This window comes from Capricornis sumatraensis, chromosome 21 (genome assembly GCF_032405125.1).
Source record: "Capricornis sumatraensis isolate serow.1 chromosome 21, serow.2, whole genome shotgun sequence".
In the NCBI taxonomy this organism is placed as follows: Eukaryota; Metazoa; Chordata; class Mammalia; order Artiodactyla; family Bovidae; genus Capricornis; species Capricornis sumatraensis.
Window position 1 is genome coordinate 2,668,928 of NC_091089.1, and position 19,031 is coordinate 2,687,958.

The 19,031-nt window shown below is 42.0% G+C and overlaps 1 protein-coding gene across 1 annotated transcript; it reads left to right on the top strand.

Annotated features, from left to right (window-relative positions):
• The first annotated feature begins 10,752 nt into the window (after positions 1 to 10,752).
• LOC138097584 (olfactory receptor 5L2-like) lies at positions 10,753 to 11,682 on the top strand. The gene has a single exon (XM_068993845.1). It carries the CDS (start codon positions 10,753 to 10,755, stop codon positions 11,680 to 11,682), a length of 930 nt encoding a protein of 309 aa, XP_068849946.1.
• Positions 11,683 to 19,031: the final 7,349 nt, after the last annotated feature.

Sequence of the window (19,031 nt, forward strand, 5' to 3'; positions counted from 1 at the left end):
AAAGGATACTTATAGCCTGAATATACAAGAAAAAGTAAATAATTATATAAATTTTGCATAAATATAAGAAACATTAAATTCAAAAATATTTTCTCTGTGGTATTCATGAATTTTTCACTAATTAAAAACCCTTTAATAAAATATCTCAGGTCCATAGAACAAGTCTTAACAGATTAAAGACTGCATCGAGTTCAAAATGTAGTCTTTGTTGTATTCTGCACGCTGTATAATCATCTGGAGAATTAGTGCAGGTAAACTGGAAACACACACAGACGAGTCAGTCCTGGGACTGCGGCTCGTGCCGGACACCCTGCCCCTACAGACACCCACCCCCCAACCCATTCAGGGCTTCAGCTGCTTTGAGAATTCAGAGAAACATGGAGGACCAAGCAGATCAAGGAGAGAACTCTGTGGCTGACTTTATTCTGACATATAGCTAAAAGCTGCTGGTAAAAAAATCAAAACCCAATCCAGCTTTCTAGCTGAGACGTGAACAGGACAGAGCAGACAGCCTCCTGCCCTCAGAGCGGCTCAAGCAGGGCTGGGCCCCAGGGCCGGACCCATGAGAGGACCACCCAGAGCAGCACCTGCAAGGGAGGGTGGCCCCTCAGCGGTAGCCAAGCCCCAGATGCCGGTGCACCTCCGTGTGAAACGCTGGCCTCCACACGGAGAGGCCCAGGGCAGGGCAGCCTCGTGAACCCTGACGCTCTAGGCACTGTTCCCTCCGAGAACGTGCACGCAGGGCAAGGCCAGCAGCACTGCGGCTGTGGGAGGGACGCTCGTGCGCAAAGACGCGAGGCAGCCTCGGCCGTGCTCTGACCACTCCGGCGGCAGCGGGGCACCAGGGTCACGTTCTCTGCTGCTGAGGGCTCTCCCAGGCTGACCTCCGGAGACCCACTGACCCTCCACTCCCGGGGCGTGGGCTCCTTGCCCCCGCGGGACCAGGCCGGCCTGTACTCACCCGGAAGCTCAGTAGAAGCAAGTCCTGACTGTAGCGGAATCCAGCCTCTGCGTTCCCGCCACGATGCCTGGTCCCACAAGCATGCAAACACAGGATGCGGTTAGTCGTGCAACGTCACATGGGGCACGAGGACACACACTCACACCCGCAGCAGTGCCCACTCCTACTGAGGGTCTGGGGAAACTTCTAGAGGGTGGATGAGCCAGAGAGAGCGAACCTGGGGGCTGCCACGTGGGGGTCCCTGCAGCAACCACACATTCGATGACAGAAACGCCGTCATGGGGACAGCCACTCCCGGTGAGCAGCTGCCGGTCTCTCCTTAGACCTCCGGATTCACAGGGCTGCTGGACCTCTCTTCCAGCCCTCAGGACTGGATCTGTAAGATGGGACATGGGGAGGGACCGGCTACTTGCGGGTCAGCGGCCGGGCACCGGTGTCCTGGAGCCCCGCGATCTGCTGTCATGGGGGCCGGGCCGCTCTCCCCAGGCCACTTCAGGGAGGGCACAGCACAGGGCTGATCTAAAAAAGCAGAAACTCAGTCTCAGCCTCCTTCGGAAATGTCAGCACTGACTTTGTTTTCTCGTCACAACACAGGCTGTAGGGCTCAGTGGGTCAGCCTCGACCCCCCTCCAAGTTGACTAAAAAACCTCCATACCCCCTAGCAGAAACCCGCTGCTCCCAGTTCAACGTTTTCCATCTTCCCCTGGGCCCACCAGGAACACATCTGATGAGTCTCTGGCCAGGGTTTCAGAGAAGGCTGAAGACAGCAGGGGCTGCTGCTGGAGCAGGCCACCTGTCCAAGCCCTTCTGATTCTAGGAGCCCCGGACACCTGCTGCCCTGCAACTTCAAAAGCCATGAAAACAACCCAGTCACACAGTTTATGCCCTGCCTATCTCACACGGTTTGTAAAAGGTCATCTCCCATATTTCATATTCCCAACACCTCTCTCTAGGATTGTTTCTAATTTATCTAAACTCTAATGTCTACCTCACCATGTGCATCTGACAGGGAAATGTTGGATTTATAATGAGAAGGGAAAATAAAAAAGCAAGCAGTTAGACTCTTCAATTGACTGAAAGCTAAGCTACAGTTAAGATTTGTAAAAATGAGCTGCATGATCCTTGGAAGAAAAATGCTGTTTCAAAAAGGAGAGAGTCACTGGGTCCCCCCAACCCCTGGTTAAGCATATTATTGAGTTCTGGCAAAGAGACAGTGCAGCTTCCCCATAAGCCCCTTCACTGAAATTGCCCAGCTTAGCACAGGCTTTACCTAAATGTACTTTGCTCTGTGAGAGCAAGTGAGGACAAAGCTTATAAATCTACTCATGGGAAGGGCTAATAACAGGGAAAAAATGGCACCAAAGAGACCCTCCAGGCCCCGCTCCCACAGGGTGAGCACACACTCCCTCTGGGAACCCCCAGTGTGGCGGGCACAGCCAACCATGGAGAAAGCATCCACTGAGACACCCCAGTCACGGACGGGACACTGGAGGGGAGGCATGCACAAGGCATCTCCTGAGCCACAGAGCCTGACCCTGGCCCAGGCTGTCTGGCCGTCTTTCTTGCTTCCAAGTGGGGACGCAGTGGCCCTGAGCACCCAGCCTGAACTAGCAGTGTTCTCTGGCAGAGAGGCTGTCAGAAGGAAAACCAGAGCTGGGTTTGAAAGGACAACTGCCAGGCCATGGCCCAGCCGAACTCAGGGGAGGACCTCTCCTGGCCTCAGCTTCTTCCTTCACCCCATCAACTGACAGTGTGTGAGGGACCGACAACAGCGAGACGGGGGGAGGACAGGAAGGTGGACGCTGCTGTCACTGAAAATGGACTCGGCCATCCTCCCTGTGTGGAAAGTCATTGAGGGGCAACTGGTGTAGCCTGAGAGCAACCCTACTGTTTTACGAAAGAGCTCTTGAGTACTGCCAGCCACGTATACATCTCTACAAGCATGGGTGTCAGTCTAATGCTCTGAGAACACACGTGTCTCGGTTTTATTAGTTGGAAGAATATGCTAATATTCAATCAGACAAGAACTTGAAAAAAAAAAAAAGCATGACCGTTAAACATATATAAGCAGATGTTAGGGTTCACTGTAGAGCGCTGACCCTTGGGCATGCAATGGTAATAAAGAGCCCTGCAACCTGGGAAGCAGGCCATTCCAGCTCATCACCATTCTAGCCCAGGGCTTCACACGCCACCCAACCTGTCAACTACTGTCCGGCTGCATCTTCTTTGGCTGCACCGAGGGCGAGGGCAGAGGGGACAGGACCTGGAAGTTTGTGGGCAGAGTCTCTGCACACCCAGAAGCTAAGCTACAGACATCCTTTTGTCTGAATTTTTTCCTCCAAGAAGGTGCCCACCTAAAGCTTTTATCATCATCCTTGGAAATTATAGGACAGAAAACAAGACAGAATTTAAAACAAAGGACAAAAAGAAAAAGCCACCAGCCCTTTAAAATGGCTGAGTTTGCTACTGCAATTTTGTCCATGTGTATTTTACCCCCTTTGTGATATCCATGTGACTGATATGCCCAAACTGGGAACAGAGGAGCGTGGCACAGGGTGGGGTAACATGCGTACTGGGACCCTGACTGGACTCTAACTGGACCGCCCTGGCTACCCAGGTGGACGTTCCTCCTGACAGTTAGCAGTTTTCGCTTCTCATCTTGGAGAAATTGCCTCTTGCTATATAATACAACACACTGTCAATTGCCATGGAAACATCTTCAAGCTGTAACCAGTTCTGTCACACGCTGGGACAGAGCCAATGGATGCTTCTTCAGCTGTCCGATTCTCCTTGTCAAACTCAAGTCTCCTTAAGGTCCAATGAAGAGAAGAACTATAGTGTGGGAGTGAATGAGTCATGGTTGTGTGTCAGGGGAAATTAATGTTTTGTGTGTTTTCAATACACTTATGAAACAATCCCCCAAAGCACACGGGCCCTAGGATAGGGTAAGGCCATCCAGTTGCTCCCAAAAACACAACTCACAGACACCATTCCTAAGCAGAAACCAATGTTTTAATATAAAATATTTTTGAGGGGGACTAAAAGAGACATTACTTTGCCAACTAAGGTCCATCTAGTCAAGGCTATGGTTTTTACTGTGGTCATGTACGAATGTGAGAGTTGGACTGTGAAGAAGGCTGAGCGCCAAAGAATTGATGCTTTTGAACCGTGGTGTTGGAGAAGACTCTTGAGAGTCCCTTGGACTGCAAGGAGATCCAACCAGTCCATTCTGAAGGAGATCAACCCTGGGTGTTCTTTGGAAGGAATGATGCTAAAGCTGAAACTCCAGTACTTTGGCCACCTCATGCGAAGAGTTGACTCATTGGAAAAGACTCTGATGCTGGGAGGGATTGGGGGCAGGAGGAGAAGGGGATGACCGAGGATGAGATGGCTGGATGGCATCACAGACTCGATGGACGTGAGTCTGAGTGAACTCTGGGAGATGGTGATGAACAGGGAGGCCTGGCGTGCTGCGATTCATGGGGTCTCAAAGAGTCGGACACGACTGAGCGACTGAACTGAACTGAAGAGATTAATGTATTAAACTGTCCCCTTAAATATAAATTTTTGACAAAGGAATATTCTTTCTGTCTTCCTGAAGTACCTAAAATAGTTCTTATCTCTGGGTAAGCCTATAATAAACATGTTTAAACATGAATGAATAAATTAATGAGTACTTATGTATCCTCATTATGTATTTAGTATTAAGTACTGCTTATTATATAACAATTAAATGTGCCTGCTATTCTTCCACATAGAATAAATTTGATTAAAACAATGAAATCTGAAAGTTGGAAAATTTAACATATTGTTGATGTCATTCCAACTTTCTAAAATTCTTCTAAAATGTTGTTTTATGTGGTTTAAATAGAAGCTTCCCTGGTGGCTCAGATGGTAAAGCATCTGCCTACAATGCGGGAGACCTGGGTTCAATCCCTGGCTCAAGAAGATCTCCTGGAGTAGGAAATGGCAACCCATTCCAGTATTCTTGCCTGGAAAATACCATGGACGGTGGAACCTGGTAGACTACAGTCCATGGGGTCGCAAAGAATCGGACACGACTGAGCGACTTCACTTTCACTTTCACTATGTGGTTTAAATACAGTTCATCAAACAGAACTGCATATTTATATTACTCAATTTATGACAAATGACTGAAATAAATGTCAATAAATTTTTATATTTAAATCAATTATTTAAAACACCTGCCATGTCTATAAGTTAAGATAAACAAATATGCAAAGCATCTTTCCTGTGAATGTGTTTCCCAGACATATGAAGGGTCACTGCCGATGATGCGCTTCATAGATTTTGGTTTTGTGTTTTTGTCACTCAGTTCAGTTCAGTCACTGAGTCGTGTCCGATTCTTTGTGACTCCATGAACCGCAGCACGCCAGGCCTCTCTGTCCATCACCAACTCCCGGAGTACATCCAAACCCATGTCCATTGAGTCGGTGATGCCATCCAACCATCTCATCCTCTGTCGTCCCCTACTCCTCCTGCCCTCAATCTTTCCCAGCATCAGGGTCTTTTCAAATGAGTCAGCTCTTTGCATCAGGTGGTCAAAATATTGGAGTTTCAGCTTCAACATCAGTCCTACCAATGAACACTCAGGACTGATCTCCTTTAGGATGGACTGGTTGGATCACTTTGCAGCCCAAGGGACTCTCAAGAGTCTTCTCCAACACCACAGTTCAAAAGCATCAATTCTTTGGTGCTCAGCTTTCTTTATAGTCCAACTCTCACATCCATACATGACCACTGGAAAAACCATAGCCTGGAATAGACGGACCTTTGTTGGCAAAGTAATGTCTCTGCTTTTGAATATGCTGTCTAGCTTGGTCATAACTTTCCTTCCAAGGAGTAAGCCTCTTTTAATTTCATGGCTGCAATCCCCATCTGCAGTGATTTTGGAGCCCATAAAAATAAAGTCAGCCACTGTTTCCACTGTTTCCCCATCTATTTCCCATGAAGTGATGGGACCAGATGCCTTGATCTTAGTTTTCTGAATGTTGAGCTTTAAGCTAACTTTTTCACTCTCCTCTTTCACTTTCATCAAGAGGCTCTTTAATTCCTCTTCACTTTCTGCCATAAGGGTGGTGTCAACTGCATATCTGAGATTATTGATATTTCTCCCGGCAATCTTGATTCCAGCTTGTGCTCCCTCCAGCCCAGCGTTTCTCATAATGTACTCTGCATAGAAGTTAAATAAGCAGGGTGACAATATGTAGATTTGACAATATACAGCCTTGTTCAGATGATACATTTTGTGAAAACAAATTTAGAGTGTATTAAGAATTTCAAACTAATGACAATCTATTAATATTTAATTTCAAAACATCACTGTATTGGGTAAAACACATCCAATGTCATAATTTTCCATGAACATAAATATATATTTATATAATTATATCTATATTTATGTGTCAGAGAGAAATAAGAATTCAAACCATAGGATTGAAGAGTCTCCTTTAAAGCACAGTTTAGGCTTCTTGGAAATTAACATTCCACAGCGTTCTTGTGTTTTGGGTTTTGGAAAATTGACATTGCGTTTCTACTTGAGGTAGTTCACAGAGTATTATGTGAATGGAAAAGAGGAATCTTTGCTTCTGAAAAAGTGACAGAAAAGGAATAGTGAGAGAGCCAGATAGAAAGAAGATACAGAAACACTTCTCAAACTCAGAAACTTATCAGATGGATCAATTTAGCGAAGGCCATATAAATTGTCAAGAATTTGGAAACCAATTACCTGTAACTAATTATATTCAAGGAATTCTTAAAACATTCTGTATATCCAAAGACACAAACCACAGCCTACCCTTTAAACACTGTTGGCTTAGGGAGACATCATTCACATAGTTAGAGAAGGAGCAGACCTGGGAGAGATCCTTCAGACAAACACATTAAGTGGTCTCTGCACTGAGCAGGAGGGATGCCATTCAGAGCCGTGCAGGAGCTCTGCTCTTCTGCACAGGGTTACGTGGATGGCAGAAACCCAAATGCAGCATGCAAGCTCATCCTATCAGGGATTCCACTTGTGATTTTGTGCAAGTGACAGCTGTCTTTGCCTTGGTTTCTTATTAGTAATGGTACATAACTGTACTTACCTAACTTATTTTAATTAAAATCAAACGTGTTAATAGTTGTATTCAGAACATGCAAAGTATGTGTGATCAGCTAATATTCTTCTCAGGAAAGGAAGCTCAATATTCTCACCCTTCTCTGATATTTGGCAAAACTCTGGTGTGACTTCAGACACTAAGCCCTCAAGGAAGAAGATTCTGTATATGACAGGCAAAGTTGAGAAGTCCTATTATATTTCATAATGACAATGTAGGTCCCGGTGAACAGAGCAATGTTAGCATGTAGCCTACGGTGGTCTGCAGTTCATCGTGACCTCTGGAGTGAATCATGTTTGATTGTATTGATAATAACATGTACCCATCCGGGATAGTTTTACCTCTCTTTTATCTCATAAAACTCATTAATTATTTGAGTCCCAAGATGATGTTGCTTTCTTGATATTCTGCTGAGGGCCTACAGAGATCAATGATTGGTTTCAGAAGCTTAAGGAATATGGGTCCCAGACAGAGACACAAATAAAAACCTAGAGTCTGTATCATTTTGCCACATACCATCTTCAGAAACAAAAGAAGTAATGTCTATCCCATAGGCTGGTTGGTAGGAGAACACTCTGATTTGGGGGGAATTGGAGAGCAGTGGTACTGATTTATTTTTAAGCATCTGTACTTAGTTCAGTTCAGTCACTCAGTTGTTTCTGATTCTTTGGGATCCCATGACCTGCAGCATGCCAGGCCTCCCTGTCCAACACCATCTCCCAGAGTCCACCCAAACCCATGCCCATCGAGTCGATGATTTCATCCAACCATCTCATCCTCTGTTGTCCCCTTCTCCTCCTGTCCCCAATCCCTCAGGGTCTTTTCAAATGAGTCAGCTCTTTATATCAGGTGGCCAAAGTATTGGAGTTTCAGCTTCAGCATCAGTCCTTCCAATGAATATTCAGGACTGATCTCCTTTAGAATTGACTGGTGGTATCTCCTTGCAGTCCAAGGGACTCTCAAGAGTCTTCAACACCACAGTTCAAAAGCATCAATTCTTTTGTGCTCAGCTTTCTTTATAGTCCAACTCTCACATCCATATGTGACCACTGGAAAAACCATAGCCTTGACTAGACAGACCTTTACTCTGCATATAAGTTAAATAAGCAGGGTGACAGTATACAGCCTTCAGGTACTCCTTTTCCTATTTGGAACCAGTCTGTTGTTCCATATCCAGACATGACAGAATGTGGTCCACTGGAGAAGGCAATGGCAAACCACTTCAGTATTCTTACCTTGAGAACCCCATGAACAGTATGAAAAGTGTGAAAAGATAGGAAACTGAAAGAGGAATGCCCCAGGTCAGTGGGTGCCCAATATGCTACTGGAGATCAGTGGAGAAATAACTCCAGAAAGAATGAAGGGATGGAGCCAAAGCAAAAGCAATACCCAGTTGTGGATGGGACTGGTGATAGAAGCAAGGTTCGATGCTGTAAAGAGCAATATTGCATAGACCCTTGAAAGTTAGGTGCATGAATCAAGGCAAGTTGGAAGTGGTCAAACAGGAGATGACAAGAGGGAACATTGACATTCTAGGAATCAGTGAACTAAGATGGAATGGAATGGGTGAATTTAACTCAGATGACCATTATATCTACTACTGTGGGCAGGAATCCCTCAGAAGAAATGGAGGAGCCATCATGGTCAACAAGAGTGCAAAATGCAGTACTTGGATGCAATCTCAAAAACGACAGAATGGTCTCTGTTGGTTTTCAAGGCAAACCATTCAATATCACAGTAATCCAAGTCTATGCCCTGACCAGTAATGCTGAAGAAGCTGAAATTGAACAGTTCTGTGAAGACCTACAAGACCTTCTAGAACTAACACCCCAAAAAGTTCTCTCTTAGAGGGTGTTTTAAGAAATGCCATGTTACAGACACTCTTTTATGAAAGTATTTAAAGTTTTGGAGGAACAATCTCAAAGAGAAATGATAGCAATTTAATCTGCAAAACCAAATATCTTGTAATAGCTATTAGTGTAAGAGGAAAGTGAGTGTGAGCAAATTGGGAAGAATGCTTGATTTCTCCCACCTTTGCACTTCCTCCTCTGTCACGTTAACTACCTCCAGGGAACCTGGGGAAGACCGCAGGGAGATTCTCCTGACAGCCACTCAGAGGCTGAGAGTGGTAGTGAGGGGTCCTCAGGACTGTTTGTTTTTTGTTGTTTAGTCGCTCAGTTGTGTCCGACCCTTTTGAGACCCCATGGATAGTAGCCCTCCAAGCCCCTTTGTCCATGGGATTCCCCAGGCAAGAATACTGAAGTGGGTTGCCATTTCCGTCTCCAGGGGATTTTCCTGGCCCAGAGATTGGACGTGTGTCTTCACGTCTCCTGCATTGCAGGCAGATTCTTTACTGTTGAGCCACCAGTGAAGTCCCAGAACTGTTCACGGAAGAACAGAAACATGAGACCAACCTCTGAAGCAGACATGAGAGAAACAGAGGTGTCTCTCCATAGCAGGTTTCTTATCCCTGTTACAAATGACATTTTGAGTTTTAGTCCAGAGCCTCTTTCATCCAGGATAAAGCAACTCATGCCTCTAAAGCATTTAAAATTACCAAGGGTCAGAAGGAGGGGAAATGAGCATGTTCTCATATGGCATTTTCTATGTATCACATGCCTTATCTTTTCCTTAAAAAAATCCCACCTTCCTTCTCCAATGCAACCCATAACAAGAGTCTCCATTGCTTTTTCTTTGTAACAAATTGTTGGAAAATAGTTACATTTTACTGATGTAGTAATGATTGGATATATGATGAAATTTATGTACATATATAATATTTTATCTGTGCAATATGGCTTAGCATTTTTCACTTGCCACTTTTCATGGTCATTGGTAAAGTCCTTAACAATTCTTCAAAAAGCTGCATAGTTTTTATGTATGTATGAAAAATGATGGATATATAGTATAAATATGAAACTGTAACATATATATATATATGTTAGTCACTCAATTGTGTACAACTCTTAGCAACTCCATGGACTGTAACCCCCAGGCTCCTCTGCTCACAGAATTCTCTAGGCAAAAACACTGGAGTGGGTAGACAATTCCCTCCTCCAGGGGATCTTCACAACTCAGGGATCAAACCTGGACCTCCCACATTGCAGGCAGATTCTCTACCATCTGAGCCACCAGGGAAGTCCTGCATAGAAATGTATACCATAACTTGGATTATTTCTTTGAGATTTACACCATATTTCTAAGTTTTGCTTTCATAAATAATGGTGCAATGCAGCAGCAACCATTTCTGTTAATTTCATATTCACATCTTTGTTGTTCCTGGTGGCTCAGATGGTAAAGGGTCTGCCTGCAATGCGGGAGACCCAGCTTAGATCTGTGAGTGGGGAAAATCCCCTGGAGAAGAGAATGGGAACCCACTCCAATATTCTTGCCTGGAGAATCCCATAGACAGAGAAGTCCATCCATGGCGTGGCAAAGATTCAGTCACGACTGAGAGACTACCTTTGTCTTTCTTTCTTTGGAACTTCAAATAAATCTAAAGCAGTGAATTTGAATAGTGAATTGTATAGTGTAATTAACAAAATCACTACACTAACTTTATGGGACAGTGTGCATTATCATGTCTTTTTTAAGGGAGGCAAAGCTGTATCAAGGATGATATAATGCAGAATGACTATTAATATTTTACTCCATACCCAGTAAATTAGGAACATGGGCAAGGAAAACTGCACTGCTGTGACAGACTTCATCCTCCTTGGATTCTCAGGTGCCCCTGAGCTCAGAGTCTTCCTCTTCCTGCTGTTTCTTTCCATCTATGGAGTCACAGTTTGGGGAAACCTGGGCATGATTGCTCTCATTCAGGTCAGCTCTGGACTCCACACTCCCATGTACTTTTTCCTCAGCCACTTGTCCTTTGTGGATTTCTGTTACTCTACTACCATCACGCCGAAGATGCTAGCTAACATCTTAAATGAAGACAGAGCCATTTCCTTCCTGGAATGCACTGTGCAATTCTACCTGTTTTGCACATTTGGGGTAACTGAGGTCATTCTGCTGGCAGTGATGGCCTATGACCGCTTTGTGGCCATCTGTGACCCACTGCTCTACATGGTCACCATGTCCCGAAACCTCTGCGTAGAGTTGGTGTCTTGTTGCTATCTCAATGGTACTCTATGTTCTGTGATTCACTTGTGTTTAGCTCTTCAGATCCCATCCTACAGATCAAATGTGATCAACCATTTCTTGTGCGATCTTCCCCCTCTCTTGTCTCTTGCTTGCTCTGATGTTACTGTGAATCAATTGGTGCTAAACATTGTGGCCACATTCAATGAGGTTATCACCACTGTGGTCATCCTCACGTCCTACCTGTTTATTCTCATCACCATCCTGAGGATGCACTCAGCAGAGGGAAGGTGCAAAGCCACCTGTGCCTCCCACCTTGCTGCCATCACTGTCTTACAGGGAACAATCCTTTTCATTTATTGCCAGCCCCACTCTGGCAACAGCATGGGCACTGACAGAGTGGCCACAGTGTTCTACACTGTAGTGATCCCCATGGTGAACCCCCTGGTCTGTAGTCTGAGGAACAAGGGTTTGCAAGAAGCTCTCAGAAAAGTGGTGAGCTCCAAAATATTTTCCTAGTGGGACTCTAAGTTCCAAATCAGAGGTTGGCAGAAGGGTGAAATGGTGGACTCAGTGTTGGAAGTAGAAGATCAGTCAAGAAGAGAGTACCTTTGAGTGAGTCTTTCTGACTCACTTATCCCTGACTCCATGGACATGAATCTGAGCAAACTGCAGGAGATAGGGAAGGATAGGGAAGCCTGACGAGCTGCAACCTGTGGGGTCACAAGTATCAAACATGACTTAGTGACTGAACAACAATCTTTGTACCTTGTCAACTTATATGAATAGAATTGAACATATTTCAAAATTTGCAGCCTACTTCTTTGCTTTGATCCACCTAAAATGTTTTAAGTCGGTTTGGATAATGGGCTGTTAAGACACACATATTTAGTTTGCTGTAAAACTTTTATTATCAGACCCACCTCAGATTGTTAGGCATTAAATCCTGGAATTTGAGGACCCTGGCTTTATCAGATACATGCATTGCAAATATTTCCTCCCACTCTGCTGCCTCTTCTTTCCGCTGATCATTTCCTTTGCTGTGCAGAGGTTTTGACAAACACATGGTGGTAATGGTATGAGGTGTTAACAATGTGGCACGTCTCAGCTCACCTGGAGCTGGCCTTGCTTTAGAGCTGTGAGTCATACACACCAGATAATTAATTTCCTTAGTTATCTTTCCTTATGAACAAGACTTCTTCCTTAGACTAACATTTCTGGTAAGATCATCTCTACTTCTCAAACCTAGAACCAACTGGTTCTAGATGTTTCAGCATTAAAGGCAAGAGGTCCCACATAACAGTGAGAACTTTTGATGGCTCTGTGTGTTCAGATATCCAAGGATTTGATGCTTTTGAACTGTGGTGTTGGAGAAGACTCTTGAGAGTTCCTTGGACTGCAAGGAGATCCAACCAGTCCATTCTGAAGGAGATCAGCCCTGGGATTTCTTTGGAAGGAATGATGCTGAAGCTGAAACTCCAGTACTTTGGCCACCTCATGCAAAGAGTTGACTCATTGGAAAAGACCCTGATGCTGGGAGGGATTGGGGCAGGAGGAGAAGGGGACAACAGGGGATGAGATGGCTGGATGACATCACTGACTCAATGGATGTGAGTGTGAGTGAACTCCTGGAGTTGGTGATGGACAGGGAGGCCTGGCGTGCTGCAATTCATGGGGTCACAAAGAGTCAGACATGACTGAGCGACTGAACTGAACTGAACTGAAGGATCAATCAGAAGGAAACTTTCCCAAGTCAATTCTCATTTATTGATTATAACTTTCAGAGTTTCTCAGGCTTGGTAATATTGATATTTCGTGTTTTTTTTTTTAATTTTAAAAAATTTTTTTAATTTTTATTTTTACTTTATTTTACTTTACAATACTGTATTGGTTTTGCCATACATTGACATGAATCCGCCACGGGTGTACATGAGTTCCCAAAAATGAACCCCTTCTCCCACCTCCCACCCCATATCATCTCTCTGGATCAGCCCCGTGCACCAACCCCAAGCATCCTGTATCCTGCATCGAACATAGACTGGCAATTCTTTTCTTACATGATAGTATACATGTTTCAATGCCATTCTCCCAAATCATCCCTGTGCATGCTACCACATATAGCAGCATCTCTGACCCTTGTCCAATCACTCTGGTACATTCATTATGACAATCAAAAATGCCTCCAGATATTGTCAAATGTCCATGTAGGGGGCGGAGAAGAGGTTTATAATCATCTATAGGTGAGAAATATTGCCTTATTTCCTTGTAGATTTTCAGGTTCTTCTGTATGAATTATGTCCAAATTATGCATCTAGTTTCTTATCTCCCAAATGATGCTATTGTATAGTTTAAACAATCTGTATTATTTTTGAATCTGGAATGCACTGGTATCTAAAATCTTTATCCTTGTAATTTCTTCCCATTTTTTTTTCTTTTTGCTCTTGTGAGTAAGCATTTGTTTTTCCCATTCTCTAAAATCTGATTTGGAGCTGAACCTTTTGATACTTTGTCTCCAGAGGTTCATTTTATCCTCCTCAATTCAGTTTTGTTTAAATACCTACCTCTGTTCCCTTGCACAATTCTTCCAAAAGCTCACAGAATTAAAGAGACATGTACCTGAAAACTCTCAGAGACCCTCTGCTTCCCCACTCCCAGGAAACACTTGTTCAGGACACTACTACAAAGGAGCTCAGCTAAGCCAGGCCCCCTCTACAAAGCTTGCTAGAAAATATGCATTCCCTGTTCCTGATACTTAATGTTGGCATTTTCCCCCAAAGACTTTTTCTCATGAAAAGATGAGTGAACCTAAGGTATCTTTTAGATACATTACATGGTAAAGAATATCCATATTTTCTCAGACCTACAGACAGACCTGCTGGTGGAAAAAGCACCCCACCTTCCAGCCTCTGGAGGTCTCCGCAGTTTGGGGAAGAAGTTGAGACATGTCTCTCCACTCCTTGTGGCACAAGAGCCCTGGAGAAAATCACTTACCTTATTCTTCAGAGGCCTCAAAGCGAGCAATTATAATTAATTATTGCTTCCTCATGTAATTATATTTTCTTGGAAAAGCTGAAGAAACATTAACAGCAGCTTTAGAAACATTAGATATGAAAGTTAAAAGCTTAAATGTCTTCTCCCCATGCTCCATAATCATTCCCATAGACTCCAAAAATGTTGGATAATAAAAAGTCACAGCAGAATTTATCTTTGTTATTTAATAAATATTTCTCTTTTTAAAGTATACTTCTTAATTTTATTTTTTTTAGATTTATTGAGGTATAATTGACAAAACCAAAGAGTACAGATCTCAGGAGTATAGTTGATGTTTATATATGGGTATGTGTGTGTGTGTATATATATATATAGTGAAATAATCACAATCAGATAATTAGAATATCAATTACTTCATGTCTTATAATTTTCTTTTATTTTTTCTTCATGTTGAAAATAGTTAAATTCTGCTCTCTTACCACATTTCAAGTATAAAATGTACTGTTAATTGCAATTACATTGTTGTACATTTTCAAAATTTGTTCATCTTTCATAACTGAAACTTTGTCCCCTTGACAAACATCTCTCCATTGTCCCCTCTTCCAAGCCCCAGCGCTGTATGGGCACCCTTAAAATCTAAGAGGGTGTATCATGTGGTGTTCTTACCACAATAAAATAAAAAAAAAATTAAAGTGGCAGATTCATGTTGATGTATGGCAAAACCAATACATTCTTGTAAAGTAAAATAAAGTAAAGTTTAAAAAATAAATAAATAAATATAGGTACATTATTATTTTTCTAAAGCAAATTTTATTGCATTTTATCAGTTTCTTGCTCCCCCTTACCATTAATGCCACCTTTCTTGTCTAGAATCCAGTCTAGGTGCCACATTGCGTTAAGTCATCATGTCTTCCAAATCTCCTCTGGTCTGTGATGCCTCTTCAATTTTCTTTTTCATGTTTTTGGTCCTTACCATTCTAAGGGATACTGGTGAGGTTTCCTGTAGAATACTTTCAAATGTGGACTTTCCTAATGATTTTCTCACATTGGTTTGAGGGAAGGAACATCACAGAAGTAAAGCTTGTCTCACCACACCGTACCAGGGGATAAATGAGAGCCACATTAAGCCCCTATGGTGATGGTCACCTTTTTCCTTTACTTCAGGTAGTCAGGGAATACCAGTCACGTTTCTCTAAAGTTGAATGCAAGATTTCCAATGTAGTTAAGTTGATAACAATTATTTCTATAGTGTTTTTCCTTTTTAATTTATATAGTTCATGTTTTCTTCAAGAAATATGTGTTATTTCAATAATTCTATATCTAAAAGTAATTAATGGAGTGGATGTGGTGATGTGATGAAAGAGATATTTAAAAGGGACTAGATCATTTTCCCAACTTAATATTTAAGCTTGTAAATATTTCTGCTTTTAAGTCAATAAATCATGAAGAACTCTTCATTCTAATGCCATTTGATTAGAGTGAAAATCTGGAAGAAGAGGGTTATGCTTGGCATATTGTAGTTATTCAATTAATATTTGATAATGCTGAGCCATGAAATTAAAAGACACTTACTCCTTGGAAGAAAAGTTATGACCAACCTAGATAGCACATTCAAAAGCAGAGACATTACTTTGCCAACTAAGGTCCGTCTAGTCAAGACTATGGTTTTTCCTGTGGCCATGTATGGATGTGAGAGTTGGACTGTGAAGAAGGCTGAGCGCCAAAGAATTGATGCTTTTGAACTGTGGTGTTGGAGAAGACTCTTGAGAGTCCCTTGGACTGCAAGGAGAGCCAACCAGTCTATTCTGAAGGAGATCAGCCCTGGAATTTCTTTGGAAGGAATGATGCTAAAGCTGAAGCTCCAGTACTTTGGCCACCTCATGCGAAGAGTTGACTCATTGGAAAAGACTCTGATGCTGGGAGGGATTGGGGGCAGGAGGAGAAGGGGACGACCGAGGATGAGATGGCTGGATGGCATCACGGACTCAATGGACGTGAGTCTGAGTGAACTCCGGGAGATGGTGATGGACAGAGAGGCCTGGCGTGCTGCGATTCATGGGGTCACAAAGATTCGGACATGACTGAGCGACTGAACTGAACTGAACTGAACTGATAAGTGTAAAAAAGTATCGGAGTGATGAAGAATCTGAGAGGAGTAACTTAAACATATAAATTTCCATATGAAATGCCCTTAACACTGTTCCAGTTTTTCTGGGACACAGAAATTACATCAGAGAATGGTGATTAATTATAAATGTTTATTTCATGGTTTTAAGAGAATGAGGCAACAGATAGTCTCTAGGGTTTATGCCCCAAAGGATGTGACTCTGGATATAAGAATATATCCATCACTTCCAAACAGGACAGATCCTGCTTTCAACATCAGCAGGTATGCATTAGATTCTAAAGACAGATTAACGTTAATTTCAATGCTGGGAACCTTAGGGGGAAAAATGTGGAGGGGAAATTTACCATTTATATATAGATATTCTTGAGAATTATCTAGTCATTGAAAATTGCCTTTCTGAGGTTTCAAGGAAGAGGAACTGCACTCAGCCTACAGAGCTCTGTATTAAAGCTGGCTCAGCTGAGCTCCTGAGTAAGCATGTGTGGGTGCTCAGTGCTTCAGTCCTGTACAATGCTCCTCTATCCATGGGATTATCCTGGGAAGACTACTGAACCAGGTTGCCATTTCCTCCTCAAGGGGATCTTCCCAACCCAGGGATCAAACCTGGATTTTCTGTGACTTCTGCATCCTCAGGCAGGAGGATTCTTTGCCATGGAGCCACCTAGGAAGTCCAAGCCCCTGAATAACAGCCCCTTAAACAAGAGATGCCTGGAATGTGGGATTAGGAGAGTTTTGAGAATCTGGGGAATGTGAATTGTCTTGCTACTACAAATGTTTGAAGTTGTAGTCGAGGTAGAAAGGACAAGTATTTTAAAAAAGAGAGAGAGATCAAGCAAACTCTATAATGATAAAAGTAAAAAGGACCATTTTTACTTAAGAAAATAAAGCAGCTCTGAGAGCAAATATTACAACAAAATGGGGGGCAGGTGTGTGGAATGTAGGATAGCTATATCAAATGTAACATTAATTTAAAATGAGTGTTTAGGAAATTCCCTGGTGACTCAGTGATTAGAACTTTGCCAATGCAGGGGTGCAGATTTGATCCCTGGTCAGAGATCTGTAATCCCACATGCCTCATGGCCAAAAACCCAAAACATAAAACAGAAGCGATATTGTCACAAATTCAATAAAGACTTTAAAAATGGTCCACATCAATAGAAAATAAATAAATAAAATAAAATGTATGTTCAAGTACCTTAGATATATTAATTATATTTAGAACAGCCAGCTTTGTGATAGGATGTCTTCAATATTCAAATTTATGAGTTTAGTAAGAGATAAGAATCTTGAGTTCTTTGTTTTGCATATGATCTGATCTCTTCATTGATGGCCATCTGAAATCTATTTCTCAAGTTGTGAAACTAGCGAGAACTTTACCAGAAATGATAGATAAGGAGCTTCTGGTTCTGTTTCAGTAGGATTTTAGAGGTATTGGTCACCAATTAGAGAAATGGAATTATTTTATATTACTATTGTCTCATGAAATGTTTCCATAGTACAGTGCTACCTCAAGAATTTAATCTTTCTTCTTTACAGGTAATATAGGGACAAAATAAATACCCTATGCACCTTGAAGAGAAGAAAAAGGAGAGAGAAAGACCAAGAATTAGACATTTCTTTTTAAAATATATATAAATTTATTTATTTTAATTGGAGGTTAATTACTTTACAATATTGTATTGGTTTTGCCATACATCAACAGGAATCCACTACAGGTATACACGTGTCTAAGTTAGAATCTTTAATAAGGATAGCTATTCTTTCTGAGAGAACATTTTTCTCAAATTTCTTTCTTTGATGCTTTCTAGTATAGCTCCGTGATATGAACACTTTCATCAGGCACATTCCCAAAGTCTCCAGTTTGTCATAAATTAAAAGTATGATAATAAATAAAGAAAATAGCATCTGGACCTTGAACAAGGGTCAAGATTAGTGTAGACTAATGGATAATTGCTGGGAGCCTGGATCAGGGTTCATGTCATAGATGTGTAGATTGGGCTTTATTTGCATGGTACAGGGAAAGTCAAAAATCTCCATCTTCTGTTTTGACATCTCTAGAATAAATGACTAGATTATCTTTATTATTTTTTCAATATTATTATTCCTCAAACAATGATGGGGTGTTGACAAACTGGTCTTGCTAGGTTGAGAAGCACACTCTGTGAAAAATTATAATTTATTTTGAAAACAAGTTTACTGAGTCAGAAGTAAAACAACTATTAAGGTGCTATACAGAGTGAATAGTAAACGGACAAATGTAAAGTATTAGGGGTGCAATGTTTAATGTCACGTTCTGAACATACAATAAAAAATTTAATTTGTTTAGAAGTTTATCATTTTTGCTATTAGTTATACAACTGAAACAAGGAGCTCTGGTACTAAGGTAAATTAATCTTTTAAGAAATTATAATGTTCAAGAAAATCTGTAAGTATTACGGGAGGATTTTATTTAAAATAATCCCAAGTGACTTGAACTCATTTTTTTACTTTGAAATATTAAAAATTAAAACTGAGAACTAAGAAAGTTCAATAATTATAATTTCACTTAAATGAAATGTTTAAATGCTTGTCATTTTTAAAAATTTTAGACATTTAGCAAGGCATGCATAGAAAATACACAGATTCTAAAAGAGACACTTTGCTTCATCTTCTAGCTTTGGTAAGGAATAGTTAACCAAGTGTCTTACATCCTTATTTCCCTTAATATTTTTCTTTCTAGGACTGATTCAGATTCTGACAAACAGAAGCC